At 40.8% G+C, this 26,437-nt stretch overlaps 2 protein-coding genes and 1 long non-coding RNA gene across 4 annotated transcripts in view; 2 read left to right on the forward strand and 1 right to left on the reverse strand.

Moving 5' to 3' along the window:
* Positions 1-21,617, reverse strand: part of LOC127639817 (uncharacterized) — a 40,201-nt gene extending 18,584 nt beyond the window's left edge. The window contains exons 1-3 of one of the 2 annotated variants that reach the window (XR_007970019.1): positions 21,464-21,617; positions 21,130-21,232; positions 18,674-18,875 (exon numbers count right to left, since the gene is read on the reverse strand). This is a non-coding gene — a long non-coding RNA (uncharacterized LOC127639817). Of the gene's footprint in view, positions 1-18,673; positions 18,876-21,129; positions 21,233-21,463 lie in introns of those variants that run through there. The other variant, XR_007970020.1, reaches the window with a different exon arrangement.
* The window catches only part of LOC127639803 (hepatocyte cell adhesion molecule-like), a 328,338-nt gene that overhangs the window by 37,781 nt on the left and 264,120 nt on the right, over positions 1-26,437 (forward strand). The window lies entirely within an intron of this gene.
* Positions 703-22,646, forward strand: LOC127639810 (zinc finger protein 568-like). The gene is made up of 4 exons (XM_052122060.1): positions 703-724; positions 4,045-4,209; positions 6,441-7,529; positions 21,867-22,646. The coding sequence occupies exons 3-4, from the start codon at positions 6,778-6,780 to the stop codon at positions 21,919-21,921; spliced, it is 807 nt and encodes a 268-aa protein (XP_051978020.1). The 5' UTR covers positions 703-724; positions 4,045-4,209; positions 6,441-6,777; the 3' UTR covers positions 21,922-22,646.

Raw genomic sequence — 26,437 nt, forward strand, 5'->3', positions numbered from 1 at the left:
GAAAGTGAATTCATATTTGGTTTATTGTTTTGGGCTTTGTGGGGAAGTTGTCACGAGGGCGACAGTAAATGAGTCAAAAGTCCAATTATAAAAATGTGTTTTCTCTAGAAGTGGTTTTGAATGTTGGTTTCAAACACCTAATTAAAAATCCTCTTAAATTAGAATATTTTTGTCATTCTGTTCTCCAAACTGAATATTTTTGGGAATTCAAGTGAATAAAATAAAAACAACAATGGCAGACTAACAGGCAAGGTACAACAATATAATCAAGATTTTTATAATTAAATAATTATAAGTAAAAGATGTTAACTCTAAGTTAAGGGTATTTTTGATGCATGTGAGTTTGGGGCAGGTGGTCACATGTTTTTTTAAATAAATAAATGCATAGTTTGTTAATTTATTAAAAGTCGTTACTCTTTACAGCTGTTTCATGAATTATTCTTTTATTGAAATGGATTACTGTTTACATTTTGCTGAAATTATTGGCTGTTTTAGATTGAATACGTGTTAACTGGATCCTTTTACTGGGCAATAACATCGGAAATATTTGAAGCAAAGATTTTAATGTATGTACCGGAAGTTGACTTTGAAAGATAAAGTTACCGGAGATTTCACGGAAGTACATGTGACTAGCCCCGCTGTCCGCTTACACTAGATGGCGGTAATGCTCACGAGGAGAGAGTGTTCATTCAAACCAGAAGAAGAAATGTGACGTCGCAAGCTGGTAATATATATTTATATTTTGAATCATATTATTATCGTGGACACGCATTATAATTGTACTTTGCGCACGCGTGAATTGAAACTCTATTTCAGTTCTATTTCTCCTTCATTTCATGGTGTACACAGAGTTTACAGCATTATTAGAAAAAGAAGCTGCTACATTCAGACTATGACAGTTTTGCACTAATAGAATCTGAACTATCATAAAAACTTATCACACATCAAATCAGTTCAATCAGATTGAATAAGTTCATGTGTTGTTCAAACTGTGACACGGTGGATTAATGGCGGGAAACATTTCTCCGTGTTAAAAAAAGCAACTTAACTGAAGGGGAAAATGCTACGAGCATCATTTCCAGGCATGCTCATAAAGCTTTCCATCTGAATTTATGAACGATAAGTTCTAGACCTATATGTCGTGTATAAATGTGCAGACATTGTGCTGTTTTCTGATTAAATGCTGTTTCATACGCAAAATTAGCAATGTGCATCTGACACATGAGGTGTGAAATTAAATGTGATATGCTAAACAGTTGTTGAATAGTGACATGAAAAATATTATGGTGTTTTTTTGTTGTTGTAAGATTACTTTGTAAGACAAAAATTGCAAGTTTGCATGCACGATGATGTGTAAAAACCACAACTAACCGCCCTAAAACCAACAAACCAAATGAAAGAAATTTGAGCTAAAATAACCAGCTAAAAGGTCTTTAGAAACCCAGCCTGATCACACAGTCAAATCAGAAAAAGTCGACATTTCTGTAGTAAAAATCGGTATTGGCTTACCGAAATTGAAAACACTGCCCCCAGTGGTTAAAGCGGTAAGTGTTGTTGGGTCGTATAGGCATGTGTGAGCTCCATTTATGTCCAGGAGAGGTCGCCAAAAGCAATTCGTGAAGCAAGTTCTTTTCAGCTGTACAGGATGTAATAGATTGAAGAGGAATACATATTTTATTGACTCCCAAACTTAACCATTAGTGGATTTAAAATGAAATGGGGAAAACTGCAACCTCAGAGTCACGCTCGTCACTGATTAAGCAAACGCGATTACTTCCTGGTTTCAACGTGGATACAAACCCGGGTCTCTCTCGCTGCTGACGCAATGCGCTGCTGGTCGAACCATGTGTGAAGGTAAACACTGAAACTGATGCTAAAAAGTCTGGTGGGCATGTCAGTGAGTCAGCATACTGTCAGCGATTCTATTGTACTTTAACTTTCGTAATCAGCATGCCGACTTCCTGAGTGATCATGTTGCAAAACCCACAAACCAGCTGATTTTAGTTCTTTGTTTGATCTCACAGACTCATAATGGTGTTTCTGTTCATTTATTAAAGAGAGAGAAGTCTGGTGTTTTAGCGCATCCATGCTATTTGAGATTAAAATTTATATATTTTGTATTTTTATCTGACTGTAAAGAACAGACAGGGTATTAAAAGACACATTATTCAATGAAAGTGGAGTGCGGGATCTCATCTTTATGGATACACGTTACACGGAAGAAATCATCCGTTTTAATCTCAAGCACTTTTCAACAAAACAAGGCGTTTTTCCAGTTAATCCAGTACTTAATCTCTAAAAGCTAAATTCAGGCACTTTAAGCACTTTAAGAACCTTGTGTGAACTCTAAACAGTGTAGAATAAAATAGAGAGAATATGATGATTGACTGGTCATTTCATTTATGATCACATAAACAAAAATAATGTTGCAAATTTCAAAATATTGAGTTTGCGATATATCAAAATTCAATACCTTACATATATTCACATAAATATATATTTTTAATTATTTCATTTGGTAGATTTAGATTTTATTATTATGCAAAATCCCTCTCTTTTTATGTTGTGTTAAAATGTATCTAATTTCTTTTATTATAGATGTATGGATTATTTTATGTATTTCATGTTCTTTTTCTCCCTTTTTTAATGTTATGGATGGTTTGATTTATACAGTGTACTGCCGCTTTAAGAGGCACACTCTCTTCTCTTGCCATTTTTCTGGAAGCAAAACTAAAAAGAAAGAAAAAGAGAGGTTGGTTCATGGCCAACAGTAATATTGTTAAATTGTGCCAACAATTGCTGAGTTTCAGTTTTAAGTTTTATTTAATTTAATTTAATTTGCGTCACCCAAACTGTGCGAAGAACGATCAGTAATGTGGACAACTGAAGTATACTTTGCCCTTTGCAACGAATCAGAAATGTAACTTAAGTAAAGGTCACGTATTATGGCCAGCTGGGATGATTTATCGTTTTTTTGTCAGATTATGTTTTCCCTGTGACGTCATAAGTTGGAAAGAGCAGATTATATTATCTTGTTTTATTATATTATTAAATATAGGCAAAATTAGCCAATTTTTATTTAAATGTTTTGGCGCAAGCCTTGGTCATGCAGATCAGAGATGAAGAGGTTGTGAATGATCATTCTACTAGCATTTACTGAATGGACACATTTTATTTAATAATTTTCTAGAGATATCGATGACCATTTGTATCTAAGGTAACAATCTTTGGAAAAGATTTAAACAGGCATTGTTTTTTGTGTACAGATGTCCCTGGGAAGACAAAAAGGCCAACATTTCAATGTAGCTTCAATAAAGTGTCAAACACCCCCGGTAGAGTTGGAACAGAGAATATAGTTTTCATGACTTTCGGTTCTGTTAACGGTTCTTAAACTTTCAAATCTACAGCACAAAAAACCCATATTGGGACCAGTGTCAGCCGATTCCTGAACGAATGAATAATGAATTAATTATTTTTAGTGAATCCCAACTTCGAATCTTATCATGTTCAGTTCAAAATCAACCAACATCTGTTGCTGTGTTATGTAATGTTGTATCATAGTAAGTAATGTTCCTAACTGAGGACCAATTCAATTGTGATGCACCACCTTGATGTGGCAGTAGAGGGCAGTCAGCGCAACTCCAGCTGTACATAAGCGGTACTGAATTATTATATCTATTTTATATTGTATATTATAATTATTTTAATTTATCTTTATTTGTGGCACTTTCTTAGTATATATTAATACATGCGATGTATTGTGATTAACTTGCTGAATTAATCAGCACATCATGTAATTCAATCGATTAAAACATTGTAACCTAATAAAAGGTTCAATTTTTGAAATTATGCCAAGTGTTGAAAACGTCATTAAAAAGACCTGTCTTTTGCAAGAATCTAAAATGATCTCATAATTTGGAAGCAGAATGCTGTATGCAGTGAATGCAATTACAAAAAACTATGGATAGATAATATAAAACAGAAATGCTTACAATATGTGAGCTAATATGAAACATCCAGTCATTTTTATTTTTATTTTGGCAGCACACAATGATCACAATTCAGTTTCAGTGAAGCTCAAGAGGAGATCTCCAAACAAATAGGATCAACTGAAATCTGCAATGATGGAGTTTGTGAAAGAGGAGAGTGAGAACATGAGTGATCCAGAAGCCTTCAGAATAAAACATGAAGATACTGAGGAACAAAGAGGTTGGTGTCCATTTTTGATGCTGAGGAACTTTAAGGTCTCAAAGCTTCAGGATGTTCAACAGATTTGGTGGATGTTTCCAGAGCTGTGAAACAATAGTTAAACTAACAAATTATGTATGTTTTTTTTTTTAATCTGAACATGGTTTTCAACTTAAAAATAAATAAATAAAAAAATCTCCTTATAAAAAGTATTTGTCTCCTAGAGAGGCAACACATGAGAACAAATTTCCTTGCCATTTCCATGCGGTACCAACTTCGGCCACTAGATGCCACTGTCGGTAATTATGAAATCTTGTGTTTCAAAGGTGACCGAATTTGTTACATTATCTGTTGATTTATAGCTGAATAATACAAGAACAAGAAGGTTGTTTGATGTCCATCACTGGGAAATCAGATTTTTCCATTATCATGTGAACTGTATTCATATAATGAAGCATGTTGTCATTTGATTACATTAGTTAATGTTTTACATGTTTTCTTGTGCATCCTTATATTTAAATGCTACCATAAAATCCACTGCTGAGCGGCCGGTGTCTGAATGTTCACAAACAGTATACGATTAATCAGCTGTTTCTAACTTCTTTCTACCCCAGAGCTGAAGAACGAAGAAAAACTATGTTTTGAATATTCTGTGGCCTTACCATGACAATTTGTGACCTTGTAAGCATAAAGCCCCGTTAACACATGCAGCAACTTTATCACCTGATGTTGCTTGTCTCTAGTCTCTGAAGTCGCTAGTAGGCATTCCTACTGCTGTCATTGTAATGTGAGCACCATTGATCTTGCTAAGTTGGTTACCTGTGTCACCAGGTCTAAGTAGACAGCTTTTCCCTGTTCCTGTCCGGGCTTGTCCAGAGACCCCTCCTATACCCCGTCCTGGTTAATCTGCCTCAACCTTCTTTCCGACCCTGACCTGGCCAACCTATAGAGATTCCAGAGTCGTGTTTTGGTTGATCTGCCTAATCCTCATCCCAGCCCTGATTTGGCTGACCTAGAGATTTCCACTAGTCCTGTCCTGGCTGGTCCTCAGCCTCCAGCCTTGCCCTTTGCTGGTGGTCAGGTGCCACTGCAACCTTAATTCTTGCCTCAGCTTGTGCATCTAGTGAACTGATGTCTGTTTCAACCCTTCAGCTTAAGTTTGCTGCAGATACAGAGGGTAAAGTCCCTACCTTGCTCTCTAGTGGTAGCCATCTTCTAGTTGCTTCCTTTCTCTCTAATAGGAGCCAGCCCCCAATCCTGCCTATAGTACCTACCTTGCCCTCTTGCGTTAGCCAGCTGCCAATCCCTCACTTGATTGGTGGTAGCCAATCACTAATGCAGCCTTCAGTCCCCTCGCTCTGTGGTAACAGACTGCTGGTGTAGTCTTTGGTCTTGGAACTTGCTTTAGACCCTGCTGGCACAGAGAAGCCAGCTCAGTCCTTTGAAATTGCCTTAGCCCCTACTGGCACAGAGAAGCCAGATCAGTCCTTGGAACTTGCCTCAATTCCTGCTGGCACAGTAAAGCTAGCTCAGCCCTTGGACTTTGTCTTAGCCATTGCTGGCACAGAGAAGCCAACTCAGTCCTTGGATCTTGCCATAACCCCTCTTGGCACAGAGAATCCAGCTCAGTCCTTGGACCTTGCATTAGTCCCAGCCACTCACCTGTGTTTCCACCAGATCTTTGTCCTCCTCCTTGTCTCTCACCTGTGGTTCCACCAGTACTTCAGCCTTTGTCCTAGCCTTGGTCCCGCCTTTGACCTCACCTGTGGTCCTTCCAGAGGGTTGGCCTCTGCCTCATCCCTCACCTGTTGTACTGTCTCAGCCTTCACCCTCCCCTGTGGTCTTTTCAGAGCAAGACTCCATGCCGATAGTACCAAGTCATTACATTTTCATGCCCATAAAGAAACTTTAATTTCACCGTCTTGCCTGCCCCCAAAGCCATTATCTCACAGGAGACGGTTGACGTGAGCTCCACTGACACCATCTTTACTGCTATTGGTTGTAGCTCCACATTTGCATTAATTTTAACTTCTCAACTTTCTAAACTCACTTGACATGCCCACATCTAGTTCATGCTTTCTGATAGTGGCACGTGGTGGCAGAGGCGTGTACGGCATACTAATTGTTAGCTAGCAAGCAGTTTTTTCCTCATGTGTTGCCTCTTGTGGAAGAAAAATGTGGGGGGAAAATAACCATAATTTTTTTTATTTCTATTTAAAGTTTAATTTAATGATTTCATACATTCATTGTAGACCTGATGGAAGTGAAGGAGGAAAGTCAAGAGCTGAAAATACTTTCCCAGACTGAAAACAATTTCACACAGAAAAAGCATTTTCCCTGCACTCAGTGTGGAAAGAGTTTCACATGTAAAACAAGTCTTATGATTCACATGAGAGTTCACACTGGAGAGAAACCTTTCATGTGTGACCAGTGTGGAAAGAGTTTCACACAAAAAGGAGCACTTGCTGGGCACAAGAGGGTTCACACTGGAGAGAAATTTTTCACGTGTGATCAGTGTGGAAAGAGTTTCATACGTAAAGGAGGCCTTAAGCTTCACATGAGAGTTCACACTGGAGAGAAGCCGTACACATGCCATCAGTGTGGAAAGAGTTTCACACAAAAGGAGTACTCGATGGGCACGTGAGAGTTCACACTGGAGAGAAACCACACACATGTGATCAGTGTGGAAAGAGTTTTGCACGAAAAGAATACCTTACAAACCACATGAGAATCCACACTGGGGAGAAACCACACACATGCCATCTGTGTGGAAGGAGTTTCGCATTCAAAAAAAGCCTTACGCGCCATGTGAGAATTCACACTGGAGAAAAGCCGTACACTTGCCATAAGTGTGCAAAGAGCTTCACATGGTCAACATGTCTCCGCGATCATCTGCTCTCTCATACTGGAGAAAGGCTATGTAACAGTGATCAGTGCGGTAAAAGTTTTAAAGTGGAAACAGCCCTGAATACCCACCTGAATGTTCGTGCAGAGGAAAAGCATCACGTATGTTCTATATGTGGAAAGGGTTTTACATTGCTGAACAGTTTGAAAAAGCACCAGAAGATACACACTGGTGTGAGGGATCATGTGTGTTTTCAGTGTGGCAAGGCTTTTATTCGAGTCAGCCGATTGAAAGAGCATCAGAGAATTCACACAGGAGAAAAACCCTACAAGTGTTCACATTGTGACAAGAGATTCACTTGCTCATCAAACCTGAAAACGCATGAGAGAATCCACACAGGAGAGAAGCCGTTCCACTGCCCTTCATGCGGGAAGAGTTTCGCCTCATCAAGTCAACTACAAAGTCACATGAAAAAGCATCATCCAGAGTTGTCAAAGTAAGAAGTTCTTCTTCAGGTCAAGTTCAAGTAAACTATAATGTAGTTAATTTGTTTAAATTAGCTGTAGTAAAGTTCATCCTTGTTCATTAAAGCAAATATAGCTGTCACAATATTAGTAGTGTCCGCAAAAGTGCTGTGTACATAAGCAGGTTCCGGGGGTACAGAATTTCTTTTGAATTGTTCTTGTATATCCTATAAAATAAAATGTATGGCTTAAAATAAAAAATAATAGGGATTAGTGCCAGGATGTCTGGTCATCCTAGTCAGTGCACAATAATCAAAGAACTTCCAAACGCAGCTGGTACATCTTCTTGTGGCCATTATGTTTCTGCTACTTGGGAATTATGGCCAGTAGATGGCATAGTTGTGATGCAATACATGCAAAAATATTTGCTTTCACTATCCTCAGTTTTATTCAGTCCTTCCAAATATTATTATTATTCCAAATATATCCTCAGTTTATTCAATCCTTCTCAAAATATTAATGTAACCAAGGGAACTTAAATTAAAAGTTGATTCAACAAAACAAAGTGAATTTTCAGCAGTTGTGTTGGGATAACATGTATGTTTATTTGTTGGTTAAATCATGGTGAAGAGCGGAGCTTGAGCATGCATGCCAGCTGATTTGCAAAAAAAAGAGAGTGCCAGAAACTGATGCAATCAATAAAAAAATGCATGTGTTAAAGGCTGTTTACCCTCAAAGTCTGTGAGCGTCTAATTGTTCGATTTCCAGAGGACGAGAACAGACAGCATGTTTCTGAGAAAAACCATAGTAGGATATGTTCCTCTAAAAGGCTATTCAGATAAGTGGTTGATTGACACCCCTTTCTACCATGCTGCACATATCAGAGCCAGATACAGGGAAACTGAGAAGCATTTCCAATACTGGGCCGCTTTGCTTACGACAAGGCTGGAGCTGTTGTTGTCCAATGCAGATGAATGAGAAACAAGCAAGTAAAAGATAATTAATCCATGTGTTGAAGCGCAATACACTAAATATAAACAAAAAAGAACACTTACTTGTGGTGAACATCCCAAGATATCTATGAAAAATGCCTACATTAAAAACATGGATAAACTCAAGCCACTTTATTCACATCCGACTCCCGTTTCATTCAGAAGTGATCAACCCTGGAAGCAATCAGGCGTGAAATGCCGGAACATAACGGCAAATTCAGTAAGATTTGTGTAAAACTTTTGATTTCAGAAGATCTGTTCCTGCCACACAGCGATCAAAATTTACTCCTTCAGTGCTATCGGCAAAGACAGGAGAGTGAGAACATTTGTGATCAAGAAACCTACAGAATGATTCATGAGGGACAAAGAGGTTGGTTTCCGTTCTTGATTCTTCATTAGTGATGCAGAGGAACATTAGAACAATAGTTAGAAAAGCAGGAGCTGTAGAATACACTGGAAATGTCATGTATTTTTAAGTTTTCTGACTTTGCTGTTGTTTATTAAACTGTTCCAAATTTATCTCAGTTTAAGTTACAGTTGCTTTCTGTTAGTATATTGGGTTTCACGTTTCTCTCATCTTTGTCCTCATATGATTTTTGATCATATCATTTGTTAATTTTAGACCTGATGGATCTGAAAGTAAACAGTGAATAACTGAATGAAGCAGAAGAGGCACCAGAAGGAACTCCAAGAACAAGAACCAAAAGATCTTTCACCTGCCCTCAGTGTGGAAAGAGTTTCACAAGTAAAACAAATGTTGAGGTCCACATGAGAATCCACACTGGAGGAAAAACCTTACAAGTGTTCACACTGTGACAAGTGATTCACTTTATCGTGAAACTTGAAAACCCATGAGAGGGTCCACACTGGAGAGAAGCCTGCAGAAACTGTCTTCCACGTGGGAAGAGTTTCAGTGTATCTAGTCAGATCTTGTGTCAAATGAAAAGGCATCATCCAGAGTTGTCCATGTAAGCAATTCGACAGTTCTAGAGCAAAACTTAAAACTCAAACTAGTGGCTGAAGCAGAAAAGCAGTGTACTTCATTACTATACTTAAAACTACACCATCTAAGATTGTTTTGTTAGAAATTAACAAAGTTTCAGAAATGAGCAAGTACACTAACAGTCCGTCTTCCAAACCATGTTTTTGCCTTACCCTGATTCACTACGGTAAGCCTTTATATTGATTTATATTTTAGAGCTGTCGGGACGGATTTGGTGGGAAATTGCATTCTTCCGTCAGTCATCCATGCGTGTTTGCATAATGTCTGTAAATAAAGAAAGGAAGGTCCAGCTAGCTACTTCAGCACATGTGCGGTGATAGGTGTGGAAGTAGTTTTAAGCTGAAAACTTGTAGCCACAACAAATGAGTAACATTAACCATGGATCGTTCCAAAAGGCAACCCTCTGGGGAATCAAGCATTTATAAAATAAAGAAACCGAGAAGAGTCTGCAAGCAGAAAGGGAAAGTGACATAGCCTGTAATAAAATCGACCCAGAGATGGCTTTTTTCATGCTCAAAAGTTAAGATATTTAATGGTCTAATAATTAGCCAGGTAGATCTCTGACACCCTGTCTACACCTGGCGCCACAAACATTCTAATCCATTTAATTTGTGTAGTAGCATCAGCATGTGCAGCGTAAAAGGGAACACACTTCCAGTGTAGACGCCATCATCGATTATAATGGGGTTCTATTGCTTTTGATGTGACGCACTGCTCGCGTCCTGTGTTAGCATGGTAGTTCATTATATAGTGTTAGTCACTCTAATGGGACATTTTATTATGGATTGTAATACTGCAGTGCTTGATTTCATTTGAGGAAGGACAGTAGAAGATTTAAACTTCATGCTGGTAACAATGCCAATCTCGAAACCAGTTACTACATTGGTCTGTTTGCCTTCTAGTTTCCACCGTTTGACCTTATCTGATATGACTAGCAATTGTTATGTCTAATGTCATCGTTGCCTAACTTCTGTAACATTATTTATTTTGAAACTAATGTTTTCAATAAGTCAAAGAAACAGCATAAGATATGCTACTTACCTACTCATAAGACATATTTCTCAGATATCCATCTTTTTCTTCCTTTTGTTACTTATTTATTACATTTTTTGAGGTGGAGGGGGGAGTTTTGTTGTAGTTAGTGACAAAGATCACCTGTACTGATGGATACACCGGTACTCCTCAAGTCATCAGATTCATCCACACAGAAGAGCAGAGCCAAAGCCCAACTCATGTACAGTGCATTCAGAAAGTATTCAGACCCCTTAATTTTTTCACATTTTGTTATTTTGCAGACTTATGCTAACATTATTTAAATGATAATTTTTTTTTAACATCAATAAAACCAGATTTTTGATTACTTTGCAAACTTATTAAAAACAAAAAACTGAAATCACATTGACATAAGTATTCAGACACTTTACTCTGTACTTAGTTGAAGCACCTTTGGCAGTGATTACAGCCTAAAGTGTTTTTGGGTGTGATACAACACGCTTTGCATAACTGGACTTTGAGGATTTTCTACCATTATTCTCTGCAGATCCTCTCAAGCTCTGTCAGGTTAGATGGGGACCGTAGGAGGACAGCCATTTTCAGGTATCTCCAGAGATGTCAGTCCAGGCTCTGGCTGGGCCACTCAAGGATATTCACAGAGTTGTCCAAAAGCCACTCTTGCGTTGTCTTGGCTGTGTGTTTAGGGTCATTGTTCTGTTGGAAGGTGAACCTTCTGCCCAGTCTGAGGTGCTGAGCACTCTGGACCAGGTTTTCATTAATACAATCTCTGTATTCTGCTGCGATCAGCTTTCCTTCAACCCTGACCAGTCCCCGCCACTGAAATACACCCCCACAGGATGATGCTACCACCACCATGCATCACCGTTGGAATGGTATTGCACAGGTGATGAGCGGTGCCTGGTTTCCTCCAGACGTGACTGTTGGAATTGAGGCCAAGTTTCAATCTTTGTTTCATCAAACCAGAGAATCTTTTTTCTCACAGTCTGAGAGTCCTTTAGGTGCTTTTTTGCCAATTCCAAGTAGGCTTTCATCCCGTCTGGCCATTCTGCCATAAAGGCCAGATAGGTGGAGTGTTGCAGTGTTGGTTGTCCTTCTCCAGCCCATCTCCACACATGATCTTTGGAGCTCAACCAGAGTGACCTTCGGGTTCTTGGTCAACTTTCTTAACAAGACCTTTCTCCCCTGATTGCTCAGTTTGGCCGGGTGGCCAGCTGTAGGAAGAGTCCTGGTTGTTACAGACTTTTTCCATTTAAGAATTATGGAGGTCACTGTACTCTTGAGAACCTTCAATGCAGCCAAAATGTTTTTGTAGCCTTCCTCAGATCTGTGCCTCGATAAAATCCTGTCTCTGAGCTCTGCAAGCCGTTACTTTGAGCTCATGACTTGGTTTTTGCTCCGATATGCATTTTCAGATGTGAGACCTCATATAGGCAGGTGTGTGCCTTTCCAAATCATGTCCAATCAACTGAATTTGGCACAAGTGGACTCCATTCAAAGTGTTGAAACATCTCAAAGATGATCAAGAGAAATGGGATGCACCTGAACTAAATTTCAATTTTCACATCTAAGTGTCTGAATACTTATGTCAATGTGATTTTTCAGTTTTTCTTTTTAATAAATGTATTAATAAATGTTTTTAAAAATCTGTTTTTTTGCATTGTCATTATGGGGTATGGGGTTGATCGATCTGGAAAAAAATAATAAAGCATTTTAGCATAAGCAGCAATATAACAATTTTGAATGTTGGTCTCAAACACCCAATTAAAAATCCTCCTAAATTAGAATATTTTTGTAATACTATGCTCCAAACAAAAATGTCAATATCATATTTTTTTGTAAACAAAATAAATCCCAATGGCAGACATTCAGGCAAGGGTCAGCTATATAAGATTTAAATTTATGTTCTGAGGTCGATGGTATTTTTCATAAATGTGAGGTCAGAGCAAGTTGTCACGTGTTTTAAATGTTATAAATGCATACAATTGGTTAATTAAAAATCTTTACCCTTAAAATTTTGCTGTTTCACTAATTATTCTGTGCTTGAAATTGTTTAACTGTTTTGGTAAGGTTTGCTGAAATTTTGACTGTTAAATATTAAACGTACCCTGAGAATTCACAGTGAGAATCCTCGCTTCTCTCTTAGAGAAAGATCCGGCCCTCGTTTATAAAGATGATCATAAAATGATCTTTAATGTGAATGTATGACCATTTCCTAAATGTTCCTATGAATGATTTATAAAACGGCTGTATGCACGAAGAAATGTTCCTAAATGCATCCCACTGTATAAACCGCAATTCAACTTTAAAAATGCTTGCGTGAAGGAGAGTGGTGTCACATCTACACTAGACTCCCCCACTCATTCCACACTCCATTCTCTATGGATGAGGAAGATCCTCATCTTCTCTCAAAACCTTCCAGAACACATTCATCATGTAACACTAGTCATGCAAGGGAAGGTTCAGTCCAGTGTTGGCTGCCACCAAACACGTTGAAGGAATTACAACTTTCTTTTGGATTTGCCAATTTCTACCGCCGGTTCATACAGCACCCTTGCCACACCTCTCACCTTCTTTACAAGCCCAAGTCTCTGTCCTGGTCCACGACTGCTGTCATCGCCTTTCAACAGCTCAAGGATGTTTTCACCTCCACTCCTGTTCTCGTACATCCCAATGATCTACCGTTTGTGGTCAAAGTTGATGCCTCCACCACTTTTGTCGGGGCTGTCCTTTCTCAGTGGCAGGGGAACCCCACAAAACTGCGTGCATGTGCTTTCTTTTCCTGTAAGATGTCCCCGATGGAGCAAAACTATGACATTGGCAACTGGGAGCTTCTTGCAATCAAGCTGGTGCTTGAGGAGTGGTGCCACTGGCTTGAGGGTTCCCGTCATCCATTCCATGTTATTATAGACCGCAATTTGGAGTATCTTAGAGACACTCGATGCTTGAACCTTCACCAGGCCCGGTAAGCTCTTCTCAACATTACAAATCATCCAGGGTCCAAGAACACCAAGGCGGATGCCCTCTCTTTACTTCATGCTCCAGATCCCATCACTTCCACTCCAGAGACCATTCCTACCTCCCCTGATAGTCAGTCCGATCCACTGGACTCTGGATGATCAAATCAGGCCTCAATTACTGAACCAGCTCCTACAGGGTGCCCCAAATGACAATTCTTTGTTCCTTCTCCTCTCTGTCTTCAACTTCTCTAAAAACTGTCCACTCCTCCCTTGGCACGGGACACTCTGGAATCCTTCAGACCCTCTCACTCCTTAAGTATCGCTACTGGTGGCCCCTTATGTCCAGATATGTCCAATGCTTCATCTAGTCCTGTACTGACTGTGCCTTCTCAAAGTCCCTGTCATCTGCCTTCCGGCAAACAATTTCTGCTGCCCGTTAATCAATCGCCCCTGGTCACAGCTAGGAGTGGACTTTATCACAGACCTTCCCTCCTTGGATGACTTCAACTGTGTGCTAGTAGTAGTAGACCGATTCTCTAAGGCTTGTTGTCTGGTTCCCATTACAATTCTTCCCACTGCTCTGGAGACCGCAGAAGCACTGTTCCATCATGTTTTCAGGAAGAGGACAGTATCTGACCAAGGTCCCCAGTATTTCTCAAGAGTATGGGAAGCCTTCTTCTCCCTCCTAGGTGTGTCAGTGAGTCTATCATCTGCATATCACCTGTTGACCAACTGGCAGATGGAAAGGAAGATCCAGGAGATTGGATGTTTCCTGCAGACATACTGCCACCACAAGTACCTCCCATGGGCCAAGTACGCACACAATTCCTTACACCAACCTGCCACCGGCCTAACTTCATTTCAGTGCATGCTCAGTTTCCAACCACCGATGATCCCATGGCCAGGAGAACCATCCAAAGTTCCAGCCGTTAACCATTTTTTTACAGAGAGCGAGAGGGTCTGGGACGCCACACACATTCATCTCTAGAGAGCAGTCCGGCGCCAGAAGAGTCAGGCCAATGCTTGGCACTCTACTCCACCTCTGTACCAGCCTGGGCAGAAGGTCTGGCTCTCCACATGGGACATCATGCTCCGACTGCCCTGCAAGGAGTTAAGTCCCCATTTCATAGGTACTTTTACTGTAGCACAACAAGTAAATCCAGTCACATATCGACTCCAGCTGCCAGCATATTACCATATTACACCTAATTTTCATGTATCCCTTTTAAAACCTTGCCACCACCACCCATCTCTGTCTCCTCCTTCAGAGTCCGGTGAGGTTGTTTGTCCCCCTCCACCATTGCTCCTAGATGACGGTCCAGTCTATGCCGTTCGTGAGATCCTGGACTCTCGGCATCGAAGAGGTCATCTCAAGTACCTCGTTGACAGGGAGGGTTTTGGCCCAGAAGAGGGGTCCTGGGTGGCTCAGGACAACATTCTAGATCTGCCCCTTCTAACCAACTTCCACACGGATCATTCCCAGCGTCCAGCTCCGTATGGATGGGATCTGCGAGATGTACATAAAAATTCATATTGGAGAGAATCTGTACACATGTGATCAGTGTGGAAGGGGTTACACACAAAAAGAAAACCCTAATATCCACATGAGAGTTCACACTGAATAGAACCCTTTCACATGTGATCAGTGTGGAAAGAGTTACAACTGAAAAGAAAACCTTAATATCCACACGAGAGTTCCTACTAGTGAGAAACATTTCACATGTGATCAGTGTGGAAAGAGTTTCACACAACAAAGTAGTTTTAATAAACACATTATAACCGCTACCCCTTTTTAGGCATAAGTTACTTATCAGAGTAAGGACGGAATGGCTTAATACTATCTTAGGTATTATTAAAAGATGAATGTTAATATCCTTTGTTTTTCCCAACAATGTTCATGAAGTAACAGACCCAAAATTTGCAGTGAATTGCATGTATATTATATTCAACAACCCAATCATCACAAGCATTAACATTGCACACAAAAAAATAAAGTAGAAAATATTCAATGAAATTATCAAAATAATCAAGAAATGCTCAGTGTTAAATGATCTGAACCAGAAAAGAGAATGGTAAAAAACTTGGCTGAAGATGAAGCCGACAATGTTAGGTAATGGTTGAAATTATGATGTCCATGCAGTGGTAATCGAATCAATGTTGACAAACAAGTCAAACTTGGTGCAAAAAGAAAAGTCCTCCTGTCTTCCGCATGTAAACTCCTGTAATACGTCCCAAGTATTCATGAGTCCAGAAACAAACAACAAAGCAGGCAATTCATGGGAGCAAACCTTTTGAACTACTTTTCTCACATGAAAGAAAGCACAGGAATAAAAGGTCAATCTAAATAATAGACACATTCACAATTAGCTTGTATGACTAGCTCAATGCTCAATACATACTCAATCCAACAGTTACACACTAAGTACTAATCACCAAAATCATATAGTGCATGTAAGAAAAAACAACACTACTTACTGATTGACCAAATTTAAACAAATTCCTCAATCATAGGACCTCAGAAAAGGACAAGAAAGCCAGTGCTTCCTCTACACCAATACTTGCCTACTTTAGGTATGGTACCTGACTAAATACTCATATATGAAGATGGTTATCACCCCCTAATGTCATGGAAAAACATAACCCCTAAGATAACAGAGTTAGAGCTGTTACATACCCCCTGCATAAATTTGTCATAACCATGGGAAATTTTAAGACTTTGTACATGAAAAGTTTCACATTTGTCAGGGTCGGAAATAAAATAAAACTGAAAAATTTACAGGTCCCATAAACCCTTCCTCAGCATTAGATAGGGGATGATCCTACACCCAAACCACATCTCCCTCCTGGAAATGAGCTGGTTTTTATTTACACTGGTCATAGTATTTCTTCTGTTCTGCTTGAGCTCATTCCACATTATATTTGACAATGTTAACGAGTTCCTTCAGTCTGTCAAGTATGGGATAGGCAGGGTGGCTGGGATCTGGCCGTCTCTGCAATGCACGCTCCATTTGGACCTTTAAGTTTCCTTCCTAGTGCTATTTCGGCAGGAGTGAAACCAGTGATTTCGTGAAAGGCAGTATTAATGGCAAATCTGAATTCAGGAATCCATCTGTCCCAGAGTTTGTGATGGTCGCCTACATACGAGACGATCATTGTCTTCAGGTTTCAGTTAACCCTCTCAGTAAGGTTATCTGGGGATGGCAAGTGGTTGTTAGTTTTTGAACAACGCCCAACTGTTTGCACACAGAACTGAGGACTTGATAAGTAAACTGTGTTCCACGATCAGACACTAGTTATACCGGTATGCCCCATCGAGTTAAAATCTCTTCCACCAAAATACTTGCAGTCTGGGGAGATCTAAGTGGAAACATCTCCACCAACTTAGAACAGTAATCCACATTGGCCATAAGATACTAGTTTTACTTTTAGGGAAAGGACCCATTAGGTCAACACCTAGCACTAAACCAGGTTCAACTACAGGTGTAGATTGTAACTGACCAGAGAGTTTAGAAAGCGTTGGTTTATATCGTTGACATACCTGACATTCTTTGCAATAATTCCATACATCTTTCCTTATGGTTGGCCAGTACACAGTTTCCAACAGTCGGAGGAGAATTTTGAGCTTACTAAGATGCCCACTTAAGTGGGTTATCATGAGCATACTGGATGAAAGTTAGTCGGTGTATGGGTGGAATAATGAGTTGAAGTCTCTGTCCTTTATATCCATCAGGAATACTTCTGAAAAGAAATCAATTTTCAATTACATGATGCACTCTGGAAGTATCAGTTGTGACTGGTCACGGAATGAAGAAACTATGTCTGGATCATTATTTTGGGCAATGGCAATCGGAGTTAAATCGACTGGCATGCTGACAGATTGAGGTACTTGGGTAAGGGCAATGAGATTAGGTGAGCTGTCACAGTTTGGGATTCTGGAGAGCACGTTCAGAACTATGTTACACTGGCCTTTTCTGTACTTGACAACAAAGTGGAACCCTTGGAGACAAATGGTCCACCTGACCAAACATGATGATGGTTTGGGATGCTGAAAAGCCCACGTCAAAGCTGCATGATCGGTGATAACCTCAAATAGTCTTCCCTCTAAATAGGGCCGCCAATTTTCATCTGCCCACATGGCATTCCAAGCATTCCTTTTCATAGATGCATAGGCAATGACACGTTCTATTCCTTCTACATCCTGGGTCACCACCTGGTGGCTCAAATCTTTAATGTCAAGGGGATAAATGGAAATCCCTACATCTAGCTGCTCTTACACATCTGCACTGCTCTTACACTTTAGTATGGAACAAGATGAACACAAGCGAAATAAAACAAACTATAAATTGTCACAATGCTTATGCCCTGAGCTACTGTTGTCATGTTACCAAAATTTCAGTAATCAGTACTGATACCAGTGAAATTGCAGGATTCTTGATACCAAATATGGCAATTTTTTTGCTATTGAACACACCCATTTAGCATATATAAAAGTAACATTTCAATGTGAATAACAAAGTAAAGACATGCATGTTTCCTTCGTGTTTCTCAATCAAGGATGCATTGCTTAAATGTTTTTAAGAAGCGCCGTTATGAAATCTGTTTTTATTGTTTCCAAAATCATGTTTTCCTTTTAATTTTTATTATTATTTTCCAGAACTCCATGTTTTAAAATGTAATTTTAGCAGCAAAATTGTGTATAATCCATTAATTCTTCAAAAATATTTTCAACATTTTTCATTTTTTTTGCAAAATTTTTATTCAACAGCAGTCTTATTTGTGATATATTTCTTAGTTATTATTTTTATTATTATTACAGTGAATATTACATTTTACTTTACACTCATATTTCTGTCACAATTTCTTCACTTTCAAGCATCCAGCTTTTATTTTGAATTGTGCTTTCAGTGTAAAATGAGTCACAGAACTTATGTATAGTTAAAAGTCATGGTTTAAAATTATTAAACTAAGTAAGTGTTAAGGGTCAGTGTTTAAACAAAGATTTTGTATGAATTTTCACATTGATGCAATTGTCCTTGTTAGCTGGCTGATGAAGAAATTTGTTGGCAATTTATAGTCTATGTAGTCCATCAATAGACCGATGTGATGCAGGCAGAGATCAGTGAGGTGCACCACAGTTCAACCGGCTGGTAATTTCGGTGAGGTCTATCATAAGTCCAAGGTTCAGGCAATGGCATATGAAGTATCCCATGTTTTATGGTTGGATTTGGCATCAGTTCATCCTCTGAAGTCCATCATAAAAGACTGAAGTGATGTTTGGCTGGCACCGGCTCCATTTAGTCATCATCACACAGAGACATGTAGCAGTGGAGTCCAACACAAAGCAGGAATGGAACTGGATCAGACTGATTCTGGTGACCTCAGGATAGGAGTCACGAGGTTGAGACAGGGAAACTAATAAAATAATATTAGCATAGATGCCATTCAATTTATTGCAGAGTTAAAGATCATGATCACTGTTTCTGGTTCTGGCAGACCTAACTAAAGCAGTCATTTTTCAGTCATTCTGTGTGCTGGTATCGGATTGTGTCGGTGCTTGGTACTACCAGTACTGCAGAAAAACTGGTACCATTACATCTTTTTTTATTTTGGCTCTTGTGGAGCATTTGTTTCAGAACCTGGCACATTTTCTCCCTTGATTCGGTTCTTTTAGGAAAATATGAACACGGCAATCGCTCTCGGATCCACATCAAAACAATCGGTCCGAGCCCGCCTGAACGAGGTGGTCTCGGACCGATTGCAAATAAACTCTGGAGCGGTTACCTTGTAGTGAGAATGCAGCCCGACCCAAGGGACCAACAAACCAAACAATTACCCTATAAAAACCATGAACATAACTGAGGGCTCTTTCGAGAAGACATCTGTAGATCAGCACTTCTCTGTATTCATCATCAAAATGTGGGTATAGATATAATTGCACATAGGAGCTGTTTTATAATCCTGAGGTAATTTCAGTACGATCATTTCTCTCTTTTGGATAGAGGCAGAATACGGGTAGGATGGTGTTGGCGACTTTATGATAAATAAAAATTTTTTTTTACACGGCTTTACTCTGCTGTTGTAACACTGGGTACTTGCAGGAGGATGAGAGGTAGGGGTAGATCATTTAAATCTTTTAATAAGAATCGCTGGAGTGGAACAAACAATAAAGCTTAACATCATGAACACAACGTAACACTTCAAGGACTGACAAAGGAATGGGCAAAACTAGAAGATATTTATACAAAAAGGATCTAATGAGGGAATGGAAGACAGGTGAGGAAGATGAGGAACAGATGGCAGTGACGAGGGCAGTGCACTATGGGAGATGTAGTCCAGGGGAAAACTCAAAATAAGAAGATAAATAGGGAGACAGACTGTGACTGCAGTTTTGTGTGTGTGTGTGTGTGAGAGAGAGAGAGAACAGGCACGTTTCAATAGAGAAATAATAAAAGCAACTTATGACAGAGAAAAATAACCATGATGGAAACTTTACAACTTTACATCCGAGTGATGGATCATTTGTATTTGGAGCACAACCTCTAACTGGCGACGCTCAATGGATATCAATGGATAAGATCCTGGAACAGCAAACAACATATTGACCAATAAGGGGACAGCTTGCTCCCATGTGACTTTTATTGACATAGTTTTGGTCTGTTTTGAAATGTTGCCTTGTGAAAGCGAACCGAACCAAGACGAAAATGCAACATTGTAACAATTTATTCCCTGTTTTCGGAACAAAGAAAATGGTCTACACATCAGAAAACACCCTTAGTATTGACTTGGTACCAAAGTACTGGTACTTTTGACAACACTAGCCTGAGCTATCAGCACACTTGGAACGCCTCTCGTCCAAACACATTGAAGGTTTAGCTGTTGTATAAAAAAAGACACACTTGTTATGAGGTATATAAGAGACTGAACGAGAAGTGTTAGAAGCATTTACAGTGTGAATGAAACTATGTCTATGGTCATTATGGTACATTTATGCCAGATTTTCTACTAATTGTTCACAAAAATTTGTCAAATTGGGACGTTTGCTCTTGCTTGAATTGGAAGCATTAATGTGATTTATTTGTCATATAACAAAGGCCACTAATGTGTGTATGCTGCTGATTATACACAAAATTATGAAAAAGGAACTAAATCTAGTATTAAATTACTTTTTTAAAGATCAGAGTAAAAGATATTTCATATTAAATCAATTTAAAGGGTTTCAACATTATATATCAACAGTGTAGTAAATAAACCATTCTTCTTTTTTAAGTGCACACAATCTTTTTCAATACGTTTAATTTTTTTAAATGTTGCATACAAATTTTAGATAAATGTTTCAAATTAAGCATTGACTCAAATTACGTTTTCACCTATTAAAAAGTTTTAGTAGTTTAGAAATGTGATGTACCCTCACATGAGGTGAAGACTATCATCATTATACGTTTTTTTAATGGGGGCTACCAATTTGAGATCTCTTGACCAGTTAAAAATGTATATTTCTCAGTAATGATAAATACAAATAAATCACCCAAAATGCAGCTCTTGTTCTCAAACTCGCTTCTTATTATTGCCAGGCATAGTCATTTAATGTGATTTATGGCCGCTGGAGGTCACTGTTGAGCTCTTGATGCTTATTATTGCTAAAACACACACACAGACACACACTTACATTTCTGTATGTAGAGAAGTCGTTCTAGCAAGTCAGTTCACTGTCGGCCATCTTTGGGATGCTCTCGGGAGGATATTTCCAGTCATGTCGGTGCAGCTCCTATCTGATTGAATAGAGAAAAAACAAAATCTCAAAAACGGTTGGTCAAGATTCAGATCAAATAACATATTTCAAATCATCAATAAAATTTGACAATACTGGAATCATAAATTGGGATTCTATACCTCATATTAGGCTAATAAACGCACTTTTCTCGGCTTTTATAGCTAATGTGCATGTGTTCTAGAGTTGATTGACAGGTTGTCTGTATCTAAAAGGTGATTGGCTCTTTTACCTGTAAGGCGGGACTTCCTTTCTACATCTGTTGATCTTGGGCGTTCCAATTTCTCCCAATTATTTTAATAGAAGTGGTCCATCTCTGCTAAATACAATTCAATTTCAATTTAAAAGTACTTAATTGGCATGATTGTGTTTACATACAATATTGCCAAAGCATTAATATACAAAACAGATAATGACGAGACAAATAATAATGATAAAATTGTAACAAATAACAATAAAAATATAATTAAAATAAGGTGCCAGGTAATAAATAAAATAAAAAACTATAATAACAATATACACTATACAATATAAAATAAACATTTAACAGGACATTATGAACATGAGAAAATAAAAGTACTGTGACTGAAGTACATTAAGGAAAATACTCTCTGTGTTTATTTCCCTTTCCACAGGAAACGCTGTTGCCGTCATGGACTGTTCACGTGTCATTTTAAAGTTATCAACTGAATGTAACCGAATGGTATGAAGCGGGCTGAGGCATGACATGGCATGGGGAAGACTCAGGCGTGGAGGTGACATGGCATGGAGCTGACTCTGGCGTGGCTGTGACACGGCCTGTAGCTGACCCTGGCGTGGCTGTGACATGGCCTGGAGCTGACTCTGGCGTGGCTGTGACAAGGCCTGGGGCTAACTCTGGCATGGATGCCATGACATGGAACTCGGGCTTGGCGGCCAAGTCGTGGAAGGTGGAGCTGTGGGAGGCTTGAAACTAAATGTCTTAGATGACTGGGAAAAGACCTCAGTGGTCATGAACATGAGCAGAGTCTTGGGAGTGACCTCTGTTGTCTTGGGTATGGACTGAGTCTTGGGAACGACCTCTGTGATCGTATACATGGCAGAGATTTGGAAACGACCTCCGTGGTCGTGTACATGGGCAGAGACTTGAAACGACCTCTGTGATCGTATACATGGGCAGAGATTTGGAAACAACCTCCGTGGTCGTGTACATGGGCAGAGACTTGAAACGACCTCTGTGGTCATATACATGGGTAGAGACTTGGAAACGAAAGCCTTTCTCCTCCTCCTCCAGGAGGCCAAATTTGGCAGCACAGGCTCTGAGATGGACAAGAAGAACTAATCAATCTAGCCATGCATTGCACTTGCAATAACAGATTAACTGGTTCCTGCGGTTTTAACATTTGTTGTTTCTCTTGACGTGAGAGTTTGTTTGATAACTGACTTCCTGGGACGGACGAGATGCATAACGCTGGCCCTGGGACGGACAAAGCTTTCAGCTCATTGGCCGTGGCAGGCGTGGGGAAAAACTTGTTGACCGTGGCAGGTGTGGGAAATGGCTCGTTTGCCTGAAGCAGGCTGAGGCATGGCTGTGACATGGCCTGGGGCTCACTCTGGCGTGGCTGTGACACGGCCTGGGGCTGACTCTGGCGTGGCTGTGACACGGCATGGAGCAGGCTGTGGCGTGGCTGTGACAAGGCCTGGAGCTGACTCTGGCGTGGCTGTGACACGGCCTGGGGCTGACTCTGGCGTGGCTGTGACACGGCCTGGGGCTGACTCTGGCGTGGCTGTGACATGGCCTGGGGCTGACTCTGGCGTGGCTGTGACACGGCCTGGGGCTGACTCTGGCGTGGCTGTGACACGGCCTGGGGCTGACTCTGGCGTGGCTGTGACACGGCCTGGGGCTGACTCTGGCATGGCTGTGACACGGCCTGGGGCTGACTCTGGCGTGGCTGTGACACGGCCTGGGGCTGACTCTGGCGTGGCTGTGACACGGCCTGGGGCTGACTCTGGCGTGGCTGTGACACGGCCTGGGGCTGACTCTGGCGTGGCTGTGACACGGCCTGGGGCTGACTCTGGCGTGGCTGTGACACGGCCTGGGGCTGACTCTGGCCTGGCTGTGACACGGCCTGGGGCTGACTCTGGCGTGGCTGTGACACGGCCTGGGGCTGACTCTGGCGTGGCTGTGACACGGCCTGGGGCTGACTCTGGCGTGGCTGTGACACGGCCTGGGGCTGACTCAGTCGTGGATGCCATGACGTGGAACTCGGGCTTGGCAGCCATGATGTGGAATTCGGCCATGGCGGCCAAGTCGTGGAAGGCGGAGCTGTGGGAGGCTTTAAACTAAATGTTCTAGATGACTGGGAAAAGACCTCAGTGGTCATGAACATTAGCAGAGTCTTGGGTATGGACTGAGTCTTGGGCGTTGGCCATGTCAGTCGTGGGCGTTGACTCATTAGCCGTGGCAGGCATTGGCGTTAGCTCGTCAACCATGACATGGGACGCTGGCACGTTATCTGCCTCTCCCACAGTGAAAGTTGAACCACTTATCCGCAGGGTAAAGTCGATATATTGAACCAGATTGAAGGTACCCCCACTGCCAGGCATCCAGGTGTGCACCGGCTCTATTAACTTTTGTCAAGTTATTTCTTCTGTACTTAATAACACCATGTTTGGTTGTCACTTATCAAGACTCTGTACAAGAATGTGCCATCATTAACGCCTCAATTTTTCTCATTTATTGACCTACAAATAATCTCATCTAATGCCTTTGATCAGAGTGATTGATTCTGTTTGTTGTTTCCTGATGGGGCCAAAACACCTGTGAATAGAAAGCATAAATCCTTTCTTCAGTGTAGGTCTAGGGGAATTCTTCTGCCCATTTTATTTTCCACCAGGTAAAAATGGTAGTGTTATCTCTTAGTAAAGTTACGGCATACATCTCAACAAGACACGTGATTGGACGACTTAAACACTGAAGTATAATAATTACAGTTAAGGGTTTGTTCAAATCATTCAGAGATCCTTAAAGATGAGTTTGCATTTAATGAATTTTCAATCTAAACCTTACAATGATTCTTTAAAGTTAGCCTATAATGGTTCTGTTTAATTTGTGTTGAAAAAGACATACAAAACTGCAGGAAGTAGTCGCCACTCAAAGTGATAGATGTTTATTCAGTGTGATATGAGTTGCAAAAAAGAACCAATGAAATACTGAACTCGCCTATAGACACGAAAATAAAATAAATGTGTGAATGCGAGCTGAGTTCTGCATAAATGTGTGAGCATGTACTATATGGGTATAAGGGTTTCTGTTTCTGCTAACATGAATCTTGCGGTTTGAATTCACCTCTACACAAGACAGCTTCTGAAATCTACTTAATCACAATAAACCTACTGTCAAAACCCTTCCACCAGTGAAGAAACAAATGGACATATGCTGGAAATTCAGTACTTGAAAATGTATGATTTTAGCTCTGAACTGAAGTCTCATTTTAATGCATTGTATTACATACTTCAAAAGTATTCACCCTTTGCTGTATTGCAAGAACTACAACTACACATTATATGATGTATTCCTTGTGAATTTTTTTATTTTTTTTAAATGTGCAGTCTTTAAAAATCAGTTGATTGCAACACGCTCCAAAAAAGTTGAGACGAGAGAAAATTTAAGATTAATAACAATTTGACGAGTTTATTTAACAAGGCAATGTGAAACAGGAGATATTATGAAGGTGAGGCAATTGTGTCATAGTATATAAGGAGCCTCCAACAGCCTAGTCCTTCAAGAGCAAGGATCGTTCGAGTCTTGTTAATTTGCCAACAGATGCTTCAGCAAATAATCCAGCACTTTGAGAACAATGTTCCCCAAAGACAAATTGGAAGGATTTTAGACACTTCACTCTCTACAGTCACAATAGAGTTAAAAGATTCAAGGAATCAGGTAAAATCTTGGTGAGTAAAGGTCAAGACGAAAACCACTACTACTTTAGTAAACCTTTATGTGGCAATGGGGGAGCGGTCAAGCAAGAGAAAAAACGGTAAGGGCACGTACACCTGAGCTAAATATTGTCTAACACCTGTCTCTAATTCCAGTGAGCATGGGGAGAGTGGCATATAAAAAGCCACGCCACTGCCAGAAAGAGAGAGAGAGAGAACGACACGAGTGACCAGTGACTGGCATGTCTTATTAAATGTTTATTGTGAAGCTGAAGAGTTTGTTGAATTTACATGTACTGTGAAGTTGAAGTCTCAGATAAGTTTGTGTTGACAAAGTTTATGCGACACTGATCTGATTGAACTGAGAAAAGCTCTGAGAAGATAGATGAAGGCAGAGAAATAAAGAGCCTTACTTGACTGCATTATTGCTCTCCGTCTCCTCCCTTCCATCTCCAAATGTGGAGTTCTTACACTGGTGCTGGAACCCGTGATCTGGAATTATGCCCCATAGAGCCCTCCCAGTTGGCCGAGGTCCTCCAGTCCCTCGCTGGCCTACATCAGAGGCACCAACAATCCCTGCTTAAGTCGCGCCAGGACCTGGAACCCAGGAACTGATTCTTTGAGATCATGCAAGCTCAAGCAGAGTACCGGCATGCAATCCGGAGCCTTCTCGGCCTGGAGAGACCCCGGACAACCACAGCCCCCTGCCCCCATCCACGCTCCTGCAGATGGGGGCAGAAGATGACGTGAAGCTTTCCTCGATCTGTTTGAGCGGACCATTGAGATCTGGAGCTGGCCACGTGATCAGTGGGCAGCCCGGGTCCTTCCGCTCTTGTCTGGGGAAGCCCAGCTTGCTACTCCCGGCAGCAAACCTCCTGACCTATGCCGACCTGAAAAAGCAGGAGGCGAGGAGATCCGCCACATCTGCTAGTTCCCCACGCAAGTTAGTGGGCACCCCCTCCACCTCGACAGTGCCCCGCTGCTCTACCCCTCAGGTGGAAGTGTTCGCCGATGCAAGTGCGGGTGTGGCATCTGGGGCGGGATGCTGGAGTTGCGGGGATCCGGGGCACTTCCAGGATCAATGTCCCATGATGGAGCTGGGGATGGTGGTCCAGATCCCCGACGGGATGTCTTTGTCAGCTCCACGTCATGATGACGCGAGGGGGGGAGAGGCTGCAGTCCATACCTTAATCAGGGGATTTCCCTAAGGGGATTTCCCTCTGGAGCAGTCACGAGACGAAACCCTCAAGCATGCCTTTGACCAAATAAGAGTGATTGATGGTCAACA

The sequence above is a fragment of the Xyrauchen texanus genome, chromosome 48 (genome assembly GCF_025860055.1).
Source record: "Xyrauchen texanus isolate HMW12.3.18 chromosome 48, RBS_HiC_50CHRs, whole genome shotgun sequence".
NCBI lineage: Eukaryota > Metazoa > Chordata > Actinopteri > Cypriniformes > Catostomidae > Xyrauchen > Xyrauchen texanus.